The 16,657-nt window shown below is 32.7% G+C and overlaps 1 protein-coding gene across 4 annotated transcripts; it reads left to right on the top strand.

The window, feature by feature from the left end:
• Positions 1–3,691: 3,691 nt before the first annotated feature.
• Positions 3,692–14,692, top strand: LOC125057873 (glutamyl-tRNA(Gln) amidotransferase subunit B, mitochondrial). Of its 4 annotated transcripts, none has more exons than XM_047661809.1 (5): positions 3,692–3,748; positions 11,756–11,932; positions 12,265–12,417; positions 13,450–13,622; positions 14,035–14,692. In XM_047661809.1, the coding sequence occupies exons 1-5, from the start codon at positions 3,707–3,709 to the stop codon at positions 14,681–14,683; spliced, it is 1,194 nt and encodes a 397-aa protein (XP_047517765.1). In that variant the 5' UTR covers positions 3,692–3,706; the 3' UTR covers positions 14,684–14,692. The 4 variants fall into 4 exon arrangements, with proteins under 4 accessions (XP_047517765.1, XP_047517782.1, XP_047517774.1 ...); XM_047661826.1 differs by lacking the exon at positions 3,692–3,748 and adding an exon at positions 10,188–10,557 and having other exon boundaries at positions 11,756–11,943; XM_047661818.1 differs by lacking the exon at positions 3,692–3,748 and adding an exon at positions 10,189–10,557.
• Positions 14,693–16,657: the final 1,965 nt, after the last annotated feature.

Raw genomic sequence — 16,657 nt, 5'->3', positions numbered from 1 at the left:
AGAAATGGACGAGAATAATAACAGAATGGCAACCACGAGATAGTAAAAGAAACAGAGGCAGACAGACTAGAAGATGGGAGGACGACATCAAAAAAGTGGCGGGCCCAATATGGACGCGCATAGCGAAAAATAGAACAGAGTGGAAATCTTTAGAGGAGGCCTATGTCGAAAGACAAGCTGAAATGTAGAAACGACCGTTTACCGATACCGGATTTATGAAAAGAAAAGAAACTGTTAAAAGTTATAAACGTATTTGTAAGAAAAATTACTGTAAAAATAAGTTCAGCAATAAAGGCTATTTTATTATTTTATTTTATTATATTATAGGGGCACCAAAATGATTATAAAACTCGACAGTTTGACTCAGGAGCATAGAAGCAAGGAGTTTTTGATAATTAAAAGGCATAGACACTAGACAGGCGTGTCCTCGCCACATCTTAAGGCCGATTTACATTATCTTAGTGTTTAGGAGAGTGCTTTAGGATAGTACTTTAGTTGAAACATGTAAACGCTACTTGCTTTAGTACGGTTCTACTTGACTTTCAAGTTAAATCAAAATAGAATAGCTTTTTATTTTTGTTTCAAGAGATACCCCGAGATCTTCCCTCGTTGAGTGTAAACACGTAATTTAGTCAAATCTTTAGGAGAGTGCATAAGTGCCGTGAAACGCGTGCGTGTTATTTGATTTTTAAAGATGGCTAAATGGTCGGAAGATACAACTATCAAATTTGTGTCTGAATATGTTATTACGAAATTTTAATTTTAAAAATAGGTGTCCTATAAGGTACCCCTTCCCACTCCCTCTCAATCGGTCTCAATCAATTTTACCCTCATGCGCCTAAAGAAGTTTCACTTCAAAAAAACAATAGGTTAAAACCATTAGCTAATCGATAACAAGTTCCGTGTTTTTATCTATAAATCAAATTGAGGCCACAAGCGGTGTCAATTTGGTTGCTAAATGATAAAATCATCTAAATATACCTAATCTTATCTAAACACGTACATTATTGATAACAGACACACCTACGCATTTTTACTTTTATTATTTATCTTAATATGATAAGATTTTAAATTCTTTTTTACATAATGTATTCACAATTTTAATTTTTCCTATAATCGGAAAATATAAATATGTAGGTACATATAGGAATATGTACCTTCTACTGGTATTTACCTAATAATAGGGACCTATTAGTATTCCACAATTGACTGACTGCTGTTCTTAGTATTGCAAAAAAAAGAGTGGCGGAGAGTTTATTGCCAGTTCTCCTCTTCCGTTCAACGCCCTTGATTTGAGAGCTGCCCTGCGATTCTGTAACTCACTTTTCGAACTCACACAGCGGTTTTCGCATCGGCGGTCGCTCTCAAATCAGTCGTGAAGCAGTAATTTTATGATTTGGCATTCTGATAAACAATAAACTACAAGCTCCCACCTTTTTAGAATGCCAAATTATAAAATGACTGCTTCACGACTGATTTGAGAGCGACCGCCGATGCAAAAACCACTGTGTGAGTTCGAAAAGTGAGTTACAGAATCTCAGGGCTGGCAGTTAATGTAAAATTAGAAGCATTTAATGTATAATATTTCTTTTTTGACGTTCATAAGTGTACATTGTGTTACCTATATGAATAAATGATTTTGACTTTTTTGAATTAAACAATCGAATTATGTAGAACGATAGCAAGCGGGTGGATGGGATGTCGTTGATCCCTTGTAAGATGGGACGGGCTTTTATATAGGATGCTACTTGTGTGGACACGTTAGCCCCGTCTCACCTCTCTCGTACAAGCAAAAAAGCTGAGGCGGCCGCAGAGAACAGCTCGAATATAAGTCTTTTCTTCGATTTTATTCTCTTTATAGTAGAGGTTCTTGAACCGTGGGGTTCGTGTGTGTGTGAGTGCATAGCCGCTAATTAAAGATTTAAGTTGGCGCCTGGTAGATAGTACCGGTGACCCCAGAGCTGGTGTTTCCTCAACGAATAAGTATCGCAATACGGCGAGAAAATGCTGCCAGCGTTTAAGGTTTAAATCTGCTTTAATTTTCTTTTTCGAGGTTCGATCCCCGGCTGTGCACCAATGGACTTTCTTTCTATGTGCGCATTTGACATTTGCTTGAAGGGTGAAGGAAAGCATCGTGAGGAACCCACATGTCTTAGACCCAAAAAGTCTACGTCGTGTGTCAGGCACTGGAGGCTAATCACCTACTTGCCTATTAGATTTAAAAATGATCATGAAACAGATTCAGAAATCTGAGGCCAACACCTAAAGAGGTTGTAGCGCCACTGATTTATTTATGTTTAGGTTTGATTAAACGATGTATCATAGTTATACATGTGTGTCAATGGATTCAATATTATGATGAGTCCGTAAACTGAGGTATTATGAAAACTGCTACTTGCTAGAATTAGGTCAGAGCGATAGTACAAAATTTCAGAAATAGCACAGCGCGTCAGCGCAGAATTAGGGCCAACAGTTGACTGTTTTACACATTGATAATAATAAAGAATGTGAGTCCCGTAATACATTCAGTAGTTTTAGCTTAGCGTTGGGTCAATAAATATCTTTAGTCTACTTGGAATCATTTTCAATTTATGTTAATCATTTATTGGATTACAATGGCTTCTTTCAGCTGTGTTGGCGTCGTGCGTTCAAATCCCGGTATAGCTTTTAATATTAGATTTTTCTTTCTTTGTGTGTAATAATGAATTAATGCTTGCTGTAGCAAATGGAAGCATGGTGGGAAAATATTGTTTATTTTCAACACACTTAAAATTGTGTATGGTCCAAGGTTTACATATAGGACCAGATAGAATTGTACGCTTAAACCTGGAGATATAACTCTTTTCAAACAAATTTATACTAGCAAATATTTTTAAATAAATATCACTAAAATAAATTAAATAAAAATAAAATATGTTTATTATGGAATATAAGATACAGTTTGAATCGGTAGACATCCCTACTCATCGGCAAAGAAGACAGAGGGTGTAGGCCGAGAGAAAAAGCCGGAGTAAGAAACTCTCGGTACTCTTTTAAAATAGGAAATCATCATACAAAATGACTATGTCAAACAACACTTATTTTAAAACAAATAACGTAAGTCACTATGAATGTATCATAGTGAAACAATTTATTACACCAGTTCAGCAGATTTTGATGATTTTTAGTCGTATCATGCAAATCTGTCCTGTTTATAATATTAATAATGATATTGAGTAAATTTGAGTATTATACTAAAAATCACACCTTAAAAAATACACAGTGATATTTATGTTTCGTCACTACAAAGCGCAAATCTGGTGGACTTTGACCGGCCTTGCCCGAACTCCCGTCTCAAACACGTTTTGTAATACAAACAGCATTTTTTCGCATGTTTTGATCTCGAACGAAATCAAGACAAATCGTATATTAATATACAGTACTGTGTGTGTGTGTGTGTAGATACCTGTGCTTGCAGTAATTAATATTGACTTTCGATATTGTTTATAACATTATAAATAAATATATGTTGGGGAGAAATATGTTATTCTCGTTGCACACAGTGTGGTTAAATTACAATTGAACGTATAGTCTTGTAAAATACGATTTATTTTCAGCGGTTTAACACAAATATACATGACTGATGACTTCTGAAAAGCACTAAAAAAGTGTTATGTCAAAATGAAAAATTCGCATTTATATCCGTCAAAATGTATTCAAATTTCAAATGTATACGAGAGGACCAAAGACTATCAATAAAATCACAGAGGTCAGTGACATTATTATTGATTGGACTTTCTATTAAATATAAACATTTATACAGACAGTTAAAAAACATTTTCAAGGTTTTAAGTCTTACAAAATCATTTCAAAATTATGTACGAATTAATTATGTATCTGTGAGATTCTTGTCTCGTAATGTAATGATTTCGTCTTTGGTATGTAATTAAAACCAAAGATTACAGACGTCACGAATGTACATTGTGCTTTGTTTTGAGCGCAATGAACTTTTACGTCACTTTGTATTATTTCTGAAACTTGCGTTTGAAGCCGAAAAAATTGAACCAAAAATTTGTTTTAATGAATGCAAAGATGTTAATAATTGATATATAAACTATTCTTAGTCTACATAAGTCTAATATATACGTATATTAATGATATTTTGATTTGTAACCGAACCTATAATATAATTTTCACCACTGCGGTTTCATCCTGTAAGTCGATTGTAGCGTGATGGTCAATTTGTCGATAAATTTACAGTTTAATTTCCAACATAAGAATTATCATTTGAAACCAGAAATTCCTGTGATTATATAAATCAAAATCAACTTATAATTAAAATTAATGTAACTTTGACCTGGATAAAATAAATATTCTGAATTTAATTAAGATTACAACAAAATTAACAGAAAACAATCGAATACGCATCAGTAATCATCAATTTATATATGAAATATTTAAATGAACACATTTCTACCGAAAGATATTTTTTAAAACTTTGATGATTTTTATGTTGCTGGGCTGCCCATTCTGTGTTTTATGTATTTCATACACAATTAATTAACAAATAATATTTCCAGAATAATCTAGAATAAAGCATAAATATTATTCTAGCTTCTTGCCTTGAAAAAATAAGAGAATGTGAATTTAATAATAATTCTATCATAGATATATTACCAATATTTTTTAAAACTGATGCATGCTTTATCTCTTCATATTTATTATCTGTGTGTGTGTAAGTGATTTAAGTACAACAATGTTGTGAACTGCTAGTTCTAGTAAAGCTAATTAGGATTTACTTAAGGCTTCCGGTTCGCAAGTCATCTATTCGACATTAATTATCCACTATAAACATTCCTAATAGATGAATTAAAGTTCTGTTGAAGAGCATTCGCAAAAACTAGGACATCGATTAGTGACAAAGTATATCGAGATAACTCGTTTACAAATAACCGGTTGTGACGTGTCTAATATTGTATATTTCCGGTTTGGATATTGTAGCTTGTATAGCACATAACCACATCTTCATTGGTATTTAGTTTAATTGGAATCGGAAAAATCGACGACATTTTGAAGGTTTAACTTTAATTTTATGGTAATTTCCTTCCTTCCCTTCCTAGTTTACCTTTTGTACCTAGAGATCAGCCTCGCATGTCATTGCATTTTTTTAATGGGGCAAACAATTAACAAGTAGGTGGGTCGCTTAGAGAAGGTGCTTACAGCCTCCCACTTTATTTAGTCGCATTCTTCATTACTGTATATCGTGTTGGTGTTGTATATCTTCACCCGATCCCACTGTCTTTGGCAATCCTGGCCGCATGTGTAATATTAATACCTATAAGGATCTGCCTCGGGATCTTCACTCTCTCGGTCACCCTTAGCTTCACGAAGTTATCAGGACATCTGCGTGCTATATGTCGAATGAAACATAGGATCCTTTGGTAAAAGGAAGATAGACGGGTCACTTGGAGTCGTCTGAAAATTAACAAATTCGTTCTTGTCGCTGTCCAAGGAATCCTCTTTAGTCTAAATTCAGCTTAGGTTATTTACTATTAATAAATGTCCTGCATTGTAATAAATTGTTTATGTTATATAATATGCACATGGTGATTCACTATATTTATGATCAGATAAGTGACGTATAAATATATACTTTAAACGCCCACGGAGCTCTGAAGATCATACAAATCATTTAGCTTTACTATTCTATAACGTTAACTATTCGGATTTACGTATTGCACAGTGGGAACACAAGTAGATTGGAACTACAATTCTTATTTTGAAACTTTATTCATTTTCTCAAATGCAAGAGTGTGCGTTGATACATTTACGGCTAATGTCACAATCTATTGTTTTAAAGGTGTCTTGAGAGCTGTATGGAATCAATTTAACCTATGTATATACAACGAGGTTTACAATTCTGAATTACTTCTTCTTCTTAATTTTCTGGCTCCGTCACGGTTTGTGCATAAGCCAGCATCAAGTAGGGATTCTTAGGAACAGTTTATGAATAATAAAAAACGAAGGAAACTAATCGCGACATAACATAAACGAATAAAATTTATAAAAAATCAGAATAATTACATAAGTGGAAAAAGAAATCAAAATTATAGTTGTATGTTATTATTTACAATAAACTTACTTATAATACAAGGAGATTAAATTTCGAAGAAGTAAAGAAATGTTGATAGGAAGTGGAACAGAGAGAGATATTAAAGAAGTATATAAGGAAGAATGATTACATTTAGGAAAAAGATACTAGTTACGATACCAAGTTTGTGCAAATGAACTAGAAGGCTGTTATGTCCCAGACGCATACGAATTATAGTAGAAGTGGCGGTTTTACCAAACGACATCTGGCAAACCATGGCTTCCTGGGAACAGAAGACTGTATAGCATACAAGAAACGACCGGCCGCTCTGAATTACTTGCGTGGAGGTTTCTTATTGAGGTTATGAAAAAAACATAATAAGAACGTTCAGTGGGGTTGCAAGCCTTTTTAATTCTAGGCCACAGATTTCTATATCTGTTCCATAGATAATTTCTTTATGGGCAGCCTGTTTCAGAAACGAGACATCGCATAGTCTGCATTATGTCAAAAACGTTTTGATTTTGACTTACGGAAGTTATGTCTCATTTTGAATGTTGCCGATTGCCTTGAGATGTTTTGCTTTATCCTGCACAGTTGTGTATTGATTGTATAATTATTGTATTTAAAATATGTATAGAGATTTTTATGAGTAAACTGAATTTTATTCAAAGTAAGATTACTTGCCTGCTAATGAATGCTAGGTCAGACGCATAAATTATCATTAGTAAGGATCATATAATCAGATTTACCTCAGTTTAATTATTTCCTCACATCCGCAGCTGTATGCACTTCAAATGGAAATTTTCTAGATAACAACACACATTGTACAAAATAATATTGGTTTCGTTAAGTCTGATATTCTTTGAAGTACCGCAGCCTGATGGGACAAGGGATGAGCTGCAGTCACCAGCGCTAAATCTGACTCCCTGAATCCAATGTGTCAAAATATTATTTGATGTCAAACATACGAAAATCATGGTTATCTATATATAGGTTCATGGCGCTAAGTCTTGTTGCTGAATTTTAACGTAGGATCAGCCAGCAAATCTGACGGTTCCCATAATTTTTTTATAGGATTAGGGGCAAAGGAGCTTACGGGACGCCCAAATAGGACAGTCATCTTATGGACACCCATATTAGTAGGTGCGCTGCCGGTGTTTCTGGCAAGTAGATGACACGTTCACAAAAACATAATAATTTATTTTTATGTTATATGATTTTTTTATAATAATTTACCAAAAACAGTAAACGATATTCCCACGAGTTTTTAAAAATCGACTTAATGTACTACTTTTGTAAAGAAAATATTATTCTATTAATGATTATTTACGTGCAACATTATAATTGATATTAATTTGATAACGCAATAATATATTTTATCACTACAAATAATATAATTTACTAATTAATATGACTCATAATGTATGTAACTTCTATGTCAAATTCCTTTTACGACAAATTTGCACGCCATTATGTGTGGCAGATGCAAATTATAGATTGTACCATCAAAACATTTTTGTACCATATTCTTGTAAATAAATTATTATTACTATCAACTGTTTATATATGTTTACTAAATAGGCAACTACTATACAATTTTGTTTGACCAGCAATCGAAATCAAAACCTACGTGATTTACTCTACACAGTACACAGTTGATACAAAAGACTTTATTTATAGAACAAACGGGTAGTGCACTTCTACTTTTTCTAAAAAACGACGTCGAATTAATGTAAAGTAATAAAACTTCTCGAAGTTTCGCACCATTATTATAAAATTTTTCCTGTCTTCGATGTACTACAGATATCTTTATTATGTAGATAAACACACTAGCAGCTTAATAAGGTGATGCGCGCGTATTTGCGGATTCGGAGAAATTTTTAAAAGAGTTCAAAGAGGCACTAATTACACTTTCCGGACGCCTATTCCAGTCACTTCTCAGTTTCGGAGATTCTTCAGGGAATATCTATATTGAGTGGTCTTTAATTTATAGAATTACCCCTCAAATCTGTGTCCTGACTTAAAACGAAGAGTTGCTTCCTGGAACACTATAGAGGCCAGTAAGGATTTTATAGGTTTCAATGAGATTTCGTCTTAATCGCCTACTGCCTCAATCTGTTAGATATATGTATGGTTGGATTGTATGCGTTTACGCAACAAGGTGTTAAATAAATAAAAATATACATATTATAGTATTGTTACAAGTTGCATATAGAAAACGCCGTAGATCTCTTCAAGGGTTTATTTTCAAATAAATCAATGGGGAATGTTTACACTAAAGAACAACAATTACGCGCAGAAATACAGAAATTACCACACACAAAATGCGGTCACTAGTTACCTCAATTACGCGCACTTGACACAGTACTTTATCACTTGTCTTCACTATTCGCACTTTATCTCTTCAATGTTACAGCCACATTGGCAAATTACAATTTTCTTATATGTGATTGAAATGGAAATGGGCTGGTCACATAATAAGAGGTATAGAAAAGTGGAACAAAAAGATCATATATTGGTACCCAAGAAATAAGAAAAGAAAACGAGGTAGACAGTTTCGAAGGTGGGAAGACGAAATAAAATCCGTAACTGGGAAAATTTGGACCAGGAAAGCTCAGAACAGAGCAGAGTGGAAAGAAATGGAGGAGGTCTTTGCCAAAGTTGGGAAAACAGATGGGTTGTCGGTGTCACCGACTCACTACTGATAATAGTTTAAGTTTAAAATGATGTAAAATTTTCTATCTGAATAAAGGCTTTTATTATTATTTTTATTATATGTGATTGAGCCTCTCATGAAACAACCATAAATCACATTTCTTGCTGAAAACGTCACTAACTTGTGGAAAAATCGAGAAACATTTCAGTCAACCCTTCGTAACAGTAGGAACATAACTAAGATTTCTAGGATTACATTTTATAATTATAAAAATTCAGTTCCGAAATCAATTTTAGGTATATCCGGCGATACAAGTGTAATTTATACAAATTTGAACAAATGGGTTAACATGAATAACTTGTTGATTATTCAATTCCGATCATTTACGTTTCATTGTTCTTACAAGGTAAATATGTTTGAACAGAACGTTTGTGAGTTTATTTATATTTTAACAGATCATTTTATTTTTCACATCAAGTAATAATAAAAATTAATAAAAAGAAAATTCAAACAGATTAATATATTCTTATTTTAATATTCATGGCCTATAGGCACTTTTTAATAATCGATAAAGAAATTGATTACGCACGTCATTCAATTTACAGATATGAAAATGTTGGGGCAAATCATATCTTATTTTGTATGTTTGATAATCGTACTAAAATAAAGTAATAAATAAGTGGCACTACCTTTTTAGGTTTAAGCCTCAGATTTCTGTATCTGTTTCATGATCATTTATCAATCTATAAGGCAAGTAGGTCAGCCTCCTGTGCCTGACACACGCCGTCGACTTTTTGGGTCTAAGGCAAGGTTTGCTCACGATGTTTTTCGTCACCGTTCGAGGGAAATGTAAAATGCGCACGATGAAGCCACTAGGCTAACACTGGTCTAAGTAATAAAATACGTTCAATAATTAAAATTCGTAAAGTATAAATCTAGTATTTAAGCGTTTCTTTATTCACGATTTAAAAGTAAAACAATTTATATTAACTACTTAATAACGCAATATATATGCTAGCAAAAAGCAAATAAAAACTTCAGTTCACTTTAAATAAAAAACATATAGTTTTTAAAAAATCTCTTAAATATGACGCACAGGCATGAAAAAAGTGTAATCTTTAATTATATATTAAATTAATTGCGCATGGGAAACGTATACATAATCACACATAGATATTTAACATAAATCTAACATAACAATAATAAACTTGACCAAATTCTAAACCAGAATAGGTAAAGAGATAAATAGATTTAACGTTATAAAAGCGAAAAATTTCGCACTGTTACTTTGTGGATCAGAATCAAATTATAAAAAATAATACCATACATCAGCCAATTACTGAAAAACAAGAACGCTACTGCGTACTTGTTATAATTAAAATAAATATTTTTAGTTACGGTATACTTTTTTACCGCATGTTTACGTTGTCTGTCGTCAAGGTTTTGTGCACACCCATCGCTGTTCGCACTCATTCCTAACCAGTGATTGATATTGATCGCACGCACCTGTATAATTTAATTTTCCGTTCGGTAACCTCGTCTTTATTGCGCTTTACTTTTTAACAATAAAAATGTACTCCATTGCCGAGGTCACGTTGGCATTTATAGTGTTATATCTATTTTCTTTCCTTTTCGAAGTTGTGACGGGGCTAGTGTCGTAGTTAATTATGAATAAAATAAAATAATTGTGATAGCATTTAAGTTTTAAGGTTTTAGTTTTAAGGGAAATCAATGCAATTTTAATTTATATAAAATCTTTTATTCGTTTATTAAGTGAAACATTTAACCTTTATTTGTGCAACTTTCACCATCTCGACTACAGCATTTAATGGTGAGTGTTGAGAGTAAAATAATTTGTGTAAATAAATAATTATAAAATTTATTCTTATTTAGGCTGGCAACTGCTTAGCGAATTTTTATTACTCCAAAAGCACTAAAGCAGATATCGCTCCAAATGAATAATTATAGACAAATGAATGAAAGTTTAAACATTTGACATATCTGGATAGATGCTAAATTTTTATGAGACTTTATATTTCACCTAAAAATTGTTCTACTTTTTTCTTTACATAAATAAAAAGGCATATAACATTCAAAGCTTTGTTTATAACAAGATAATATTTTTTTAATAAATTACGCGTGTCATCGAGAGAGATTTTTAATCAGCATAACGAATTTAATAAATATACGAGTTCATGGTAATTAGGTTTTATTAATAAATAAAATTATTGTCGATCACAAAGTTTACTAAACTAAAATAAGGATTTTAAAATCATAAGGCGGTAATAATTAATTTGACAGTTGTGACGACGCTAGTTGCGCCGGTGATTATCAAATGTAAATTGTCATATCAGTCAGGTGGTGGTTCGTTTGACAGTTTTATTGCATTCAATTTTCAAATGTTACGCGTAAAAACAAAACAAATAGGTATTAATGTGGTATAAATTTTTTGTAAGATAAAAATGCGGACTAAATTTTTATATAAGTATTTAAAAATACATAAGCGTTACTCGTCGCAAATTGCGAAGAAATGGCAAAGTGTCGTGGGGTTAGAAGTTCACGCTCAGCTAAATACAGAATCAAAGTTATTCTCCGGCGCCCAAAATACTTTTGGAGGATTAGTTAATAACTGTGTGTCCCTATTTGATGCTGCTATACCTGGCACATTACCCGTACTTAATAGAAAATGCGTTGAACTTGGTGTGTTAGCTGCATTAGCCTTTTCATGTCGAGTTAATGAAGTCTCTAGTTTTGATAGAAAACATTATTTCTACGCTGATTTGCCTGCAGGGTATCAAATAACACAACAAAGAGCTCCTTTAGCTAATGATGGTGTTATTAATTTTCAGGTATATTGCATAACTTGTCAAATTATTAAATTTCAAAACTCTTGGGTGTTTATTTAGAGTAGACATTTCAACCAAGTTTTCATCTTGATATCTTGAATCATATTCTTATAATGATGAATATACATAACTCAAAATCAGATTCCATCTTTTATTATATTAATAAGTTGCATGTTTTTTCAGGTATATACACCAGGAGTTCATAAAAAGCCATATAACAAAAGCTCAATGATTAAACAAATACAGTTGGAGCAAGATAGTGGTAAATCACTTCATGACATAGAATTAAAACAAAGTCTTGTTGATCTCAATAGAGCTGGTGCGCCACTTATAGAAATTGTATTTGAACCAGATTTAGAGGTGAATATATGGTGAATACTCAATTTTAAGATAACTAGACTATAAAACCAAAAACTGCTAAATCTAATTGTAATAATTTAGTGAAAAGTTGTCTTATTTACTATCACTAGTTTACTACTTTAATTTAGGAGTTAGTTTCTATAAATTATAGAAATGGCAGGACTGGTAAATTGATTTGGCCAAAGACAAAGTATATTGTCTATTCCAAAGTCCACTTTCTCATAAATATAATAAAGTCATTAATGTACTGATTAACAAGGCATAATAATAAACAGCGCTACTTTAGCTATAACATCACATTTAGAAAATAATAAATATTTAAACTCTTCCAGGATGGAGAAGAAGCTGCAGCGTTAGTCAAGGAATTGGTATTAATTGTACAACGCCTGGGCGTATGTTCTGGTCGTATGGAAGAAGGTGCTCTGAGAGTAGATGCTAATGTTTCTATACGAAGAGAAGGTGATCCACTATCAACACGGACTGAGGTAATTTTACAAACCTATTTAGTTGTTAAAGGGGTCAATTCAGTACCACTGGCTCTATCTCATCAAATGGAGAGTATTTAAAGGATATACAAGAAAGTTTTAAATTTATAATTTATATAGTAAACTAGCTGGCCTGGCGAACATCGTACCGCCTAACAGTCGATTCTTTATTTGAAAGAAAGTTGATAATACAACAAATACATTATGTCAAAAAATAAAAATTTACCTTCCCGGAACCCCTCCACTAACACACTGAACTTTATGATATGGTATTAAAGTTCAAATTGCCTTTAAATATTATTACGAATATTTTGTATGGGAATATAGAAAAGTGTGGTTTTTAGACTTTTTCACTCAATTTTTTTAAATTTTTCCCTCGTAAGAACCATCCTCGTACTTCAAGGAATATAATAAAAAAAGAATCAGACAAACCGGTCAAGCCGTTTTCATGTTATGTCGTGACAACGGAAAACGGGTTTCATTTTTATATATATAGATAATTACATAGTTTTATTAATAAATAAAATTTAAATTTATCCATTGTTTGTGGAATTTATTATAGCTAATAGTAATTATATTTTAAAATTTTAAATATAGAATGAAAATGTATTACTGAAAATGTTTAGTGGCCACTAAGAAATATAGCAATGTAAATTAATGAAAACTTTTTGTGAATTTCAATTAAGAACTCTTTGATAACCTAATGTAATGAACAAAACCTGTTTTGTAAATGTGACAATTTTAATTTCCTATTATAAATTCCTTTAATCTTCATCTTTTGGTATTTAACGTACCGTAGCAACTGTGTTTAATTTCCAGCGATATAACATTTTTTTATCCCGTTGGTAGGTAGACTAGGTTTTGTATAGTTGCCTTAAAATCATTGAAAATTGTCTATCAGTTCAATGGGTGTTGTGTCTTAAAACAAAACGGATATGTTTTAAAGTATTTTTTATGTAAACATCTTTGTTCTCGTGAGTAGGCTCTCATTCTCTTAAAAAGACATGAACTCAAATTTCTTAACCTTTTCAGATAAAAAATATCGGATCCATTCGTGGCGTGGCCAGTGCGGTCCGTTATGAGATTGACCGACAGCAGTCAGTACTCGAAGATGGTGGGAGTATTATCAACGAGACCAGAATGTGGGATGCCGCTGCGAAGGTCACAGTGCCAATGCGAGACAAGGAAGTGGTCCAGGATTACAGGTGGGTGACAAAAATTTACTGTTTTTAGGGCAGATCGAGCTTTTAACGACTTAAAGTAATTTAAAACCTGTGAACTTAAAATTGTCTAAACCTACATGTATTCTCCCACAAATGCGTGGATACCTCAACTGCTAAACTAATTTTGATGCAAACTTGTACTGTTCCATAAGTTGAATATAAAGTTAGTTACCCAACCCTACATTTTTCATTTTTATTTTTTTTATGAAACAGCATACAAAAATACATACTACCCTTCATTGTCGCCTCTAAGATCAACCCCTATTTTTATTATAGAAGATAGTTATTTTTATTGAACTAAAAAATGTTTCCTAGAAATAATATACAGTGCAAAACGACGTTTGCCGGGTCAGGTAGTAATAATATATATTCTTAATAAAGGTTTTGTTTTCAGATATATGCCTGAGCCCAATTTACCACCACTCCGTGTGAATTTAACGACAAGAGAAGAGACACAAGACATCATAAGCGTACCATTAATCAGCGATAGAATACCAGAATTACCAGCAGAATCAAGAACGAAATTGATCGAAACACATGATCTCCGCCCAGAAATAGCAATACAACTCGTCAACGAACCGACTTTGTTTGATTTCTTTAACAATTTGATGAACAAAAAGAGAAATCCAACAAAAGTCGCCAATCTCTTATTAAACGATCTCCTGACTGTACTTAATAAACGGAAAATCGATGTTAATAATTGTACCATAAACAACGAGCAGCTAGACGAACTAACCGACTTGCTTCTAGAAAAGAAAATTAACTTGGATATTTGTCGTAGTGTTCTAGAAGAAATTATAGGTAATAGGAAATCTCCTCTTGCAGTAGTCAACGAGAAGGGATGGTCCCTTGTCACAGATAACGAAGAGATAACAGAGCAATGTAGGAGGGTTATCGAAGATAATCCAAAATTAGTTAAACAGTTTAGAGATGGGAAGGTCAAAGTGTTGCGAGCTTTATTAGGTGTATTGAGTAAAACGTCAGATAATAAACTTGACATGTCCCTAGCGTCTAAGAAAATGGAGGAGTTGTTAAGGAAATAAATGTTTATATGTTTTATTGTTTTATTACTTATGTTCCTATGTTCGTGTGCTCCAGGAGTAAATAATTTTTATTAAATTGATTTATTATTATTCTCCCACATATATACTGATTACTAAGAACTACATAATAATATCTAAATATATAAAACAAAGTCGTGTTAGTTAGTCCACTTATAACTCAAGATCGGTTGGACCGATGTTAGTGATCTCTTTTTTGGTGGATTCTTTTCCGCTCCGAATAGCAGAATAAGTAATTTAATATCTGATAAGTTATCGAATAAAAATAAATAAATTAATTAATTTTATAAATGCAAACAGCATGTGGTGCCATCTGTTGACAAAATTACGCATATAAAAGAAACCTACCACTGTTCTTGCGTCGCATAAAACAAAACATGTAAGTATATCAGAAAGTGCTTTAACATGCGGTATTGCAATGTTTGCGCTAGAAAACTATTTAAATCTATTTTTAACGCCTGATATAAGGTAATAGGCAAAGTGTTTCGCAATTGTATTGTCGACGTTTTATATTGGTAGGTATGTTTCGTCTTATAGATAAGATGATAAGCATGGATCGATACTGTGGGAAACTAAAGTTATCGATTTAGAGGGCATAGATATTTGTATTGTTTTATATTTGGCGTATCTACTTCAGTGAAAGCTTTAAAACATTCTTGATGACGGTAACTTTGTCCAATCCATGAAAAGGAACAGGCTCAAGTGGTTGGGACCTGTGACCAAATGGCAGATGACAGAACCCCAAGGTCCTTACTGAACTCACAACCTGGTGGCAGAAGAAAACCCGGTTGACCGAGGCGTTGGTGGGATGGAGTTGTCAAGGACCTCGAAATAATAAGTGTTCGAAGTTGGACGCAAGAAGCACGAAATATTGCGAGGCGAAATATACTTGCGGAGGTAAAGCCCCATAAGGGGCTGTGGAACCATTGATGATGATGATATATCTATATATATATTTGTCAAGTGTTTGGAATCTGATATCAAGCTTATAAGGTTATCGGAGTCAGGTAAAAAATTAAATCAAAAAAATATAAATTAATTAATAAAAATTAATCTAGGTTAATTGGTGTGGGTATAAATATTGTGTCGTTCTATCGAATTAGTAATTACTGTAAAGATAGAATAATGATATGGAATAAAATAAAAAATTAAATAAAAAATTGTTACACCCTAAATATTGCGCTACAGCATTGGACTATAACGCAATCGCGCGGCGCAGTTGAAGCCCATTAACGCAGTAACGAGATTGATAATATTTAGAATGCCATCTTTCAATTGTAATGAATCACTCGAGAATGCTATTGTACGCTTACGTTTTGAATTTACGGCCACACGTACGAAGGTTGATTGTTTAATCGTAGATCGTGCGCCCTGAATAAAACAAACATCAGGGCTAACCAACATTTTCAATAAAAATATACAGTAGCTAAAACTGGCGAAGATAAAAAACATCTCAGAGGTTTTGTAGGCTACATAAAACCTTTTTTTCGGTTTTTCCTTTCTAATTTCTAAAATAACAGTTACAGCTAGGGTTGAGCGTTTAATCCACAAAATTTATCTGACTGTTTAAGTTTAGTAAAAAATTGTAGGAAAAGAATAATTAATGGTTAATGTTGCTTTATTTTATATATATTATATTATTTTCATCTTCTAGGAATTTCGACTTCAACTAGGTACTCCACAAGTACTCCGTACCACCTCAAGTGGAACGGCCTAGTGCGGCAGGCTACATAAATTTTTTAAATAATATTTATATAAATAAAAATGAATAGCAACATGGCAAAACCAATTCGAGTATTTTTTTTGTATTCCTTGAACTCTGATGGTTTTTATGGAGAGAAAATTATGGAAAAATCTAAAAACCTGTTTTAACCAGAACATCGATAAATTTCTTAGAACATAAAGTGCTCCATATTTATGTTTTTTTTTCTCTGCGGGTATTTGCAATCAGCCCTC

This window comes from Pieris napi, chromosome 2 (assembly GCF_905475465.1).
Source record: "Pieris napi chromosome 2, ilPieNapi1.2, whole genome shotgun sequence".
Taxonomy (NCBI): Eukaryota; Metazoa; Arthropoda; class Insecta; order Lepidoptera; family Pieridae; genus Pieris; species Pieris napi.
Note: the sequence above shows the minus strand (reverse complement) of the source record. Positions and strands in the feature narration are given on the sequence as shown.

Bases quoted from the DNA above. Each gene is read 5' to 3' on its own strand.
- LOC125057873 (XM_047661802.1), top strand. From the start codon at position 11,189: ATGCGGACTAAATTTTTATATAAGTATTTAAAAATACATAAGCGTTAC. The intron at 11,933-12,264 runs GTGAATATATGG...AAACTCTTCCAG, and splicing joins TATTTGAACCAGATTTAGAG to GATGGAGAAGAAGCTGCAGC. The intron at 12,418-13,449 runs GTAATTTTACAA...TAACCTTTTCAG, and splicing joins CACTATCAACACGGACTGAG to ATAAAAAATATCGGATCCAT.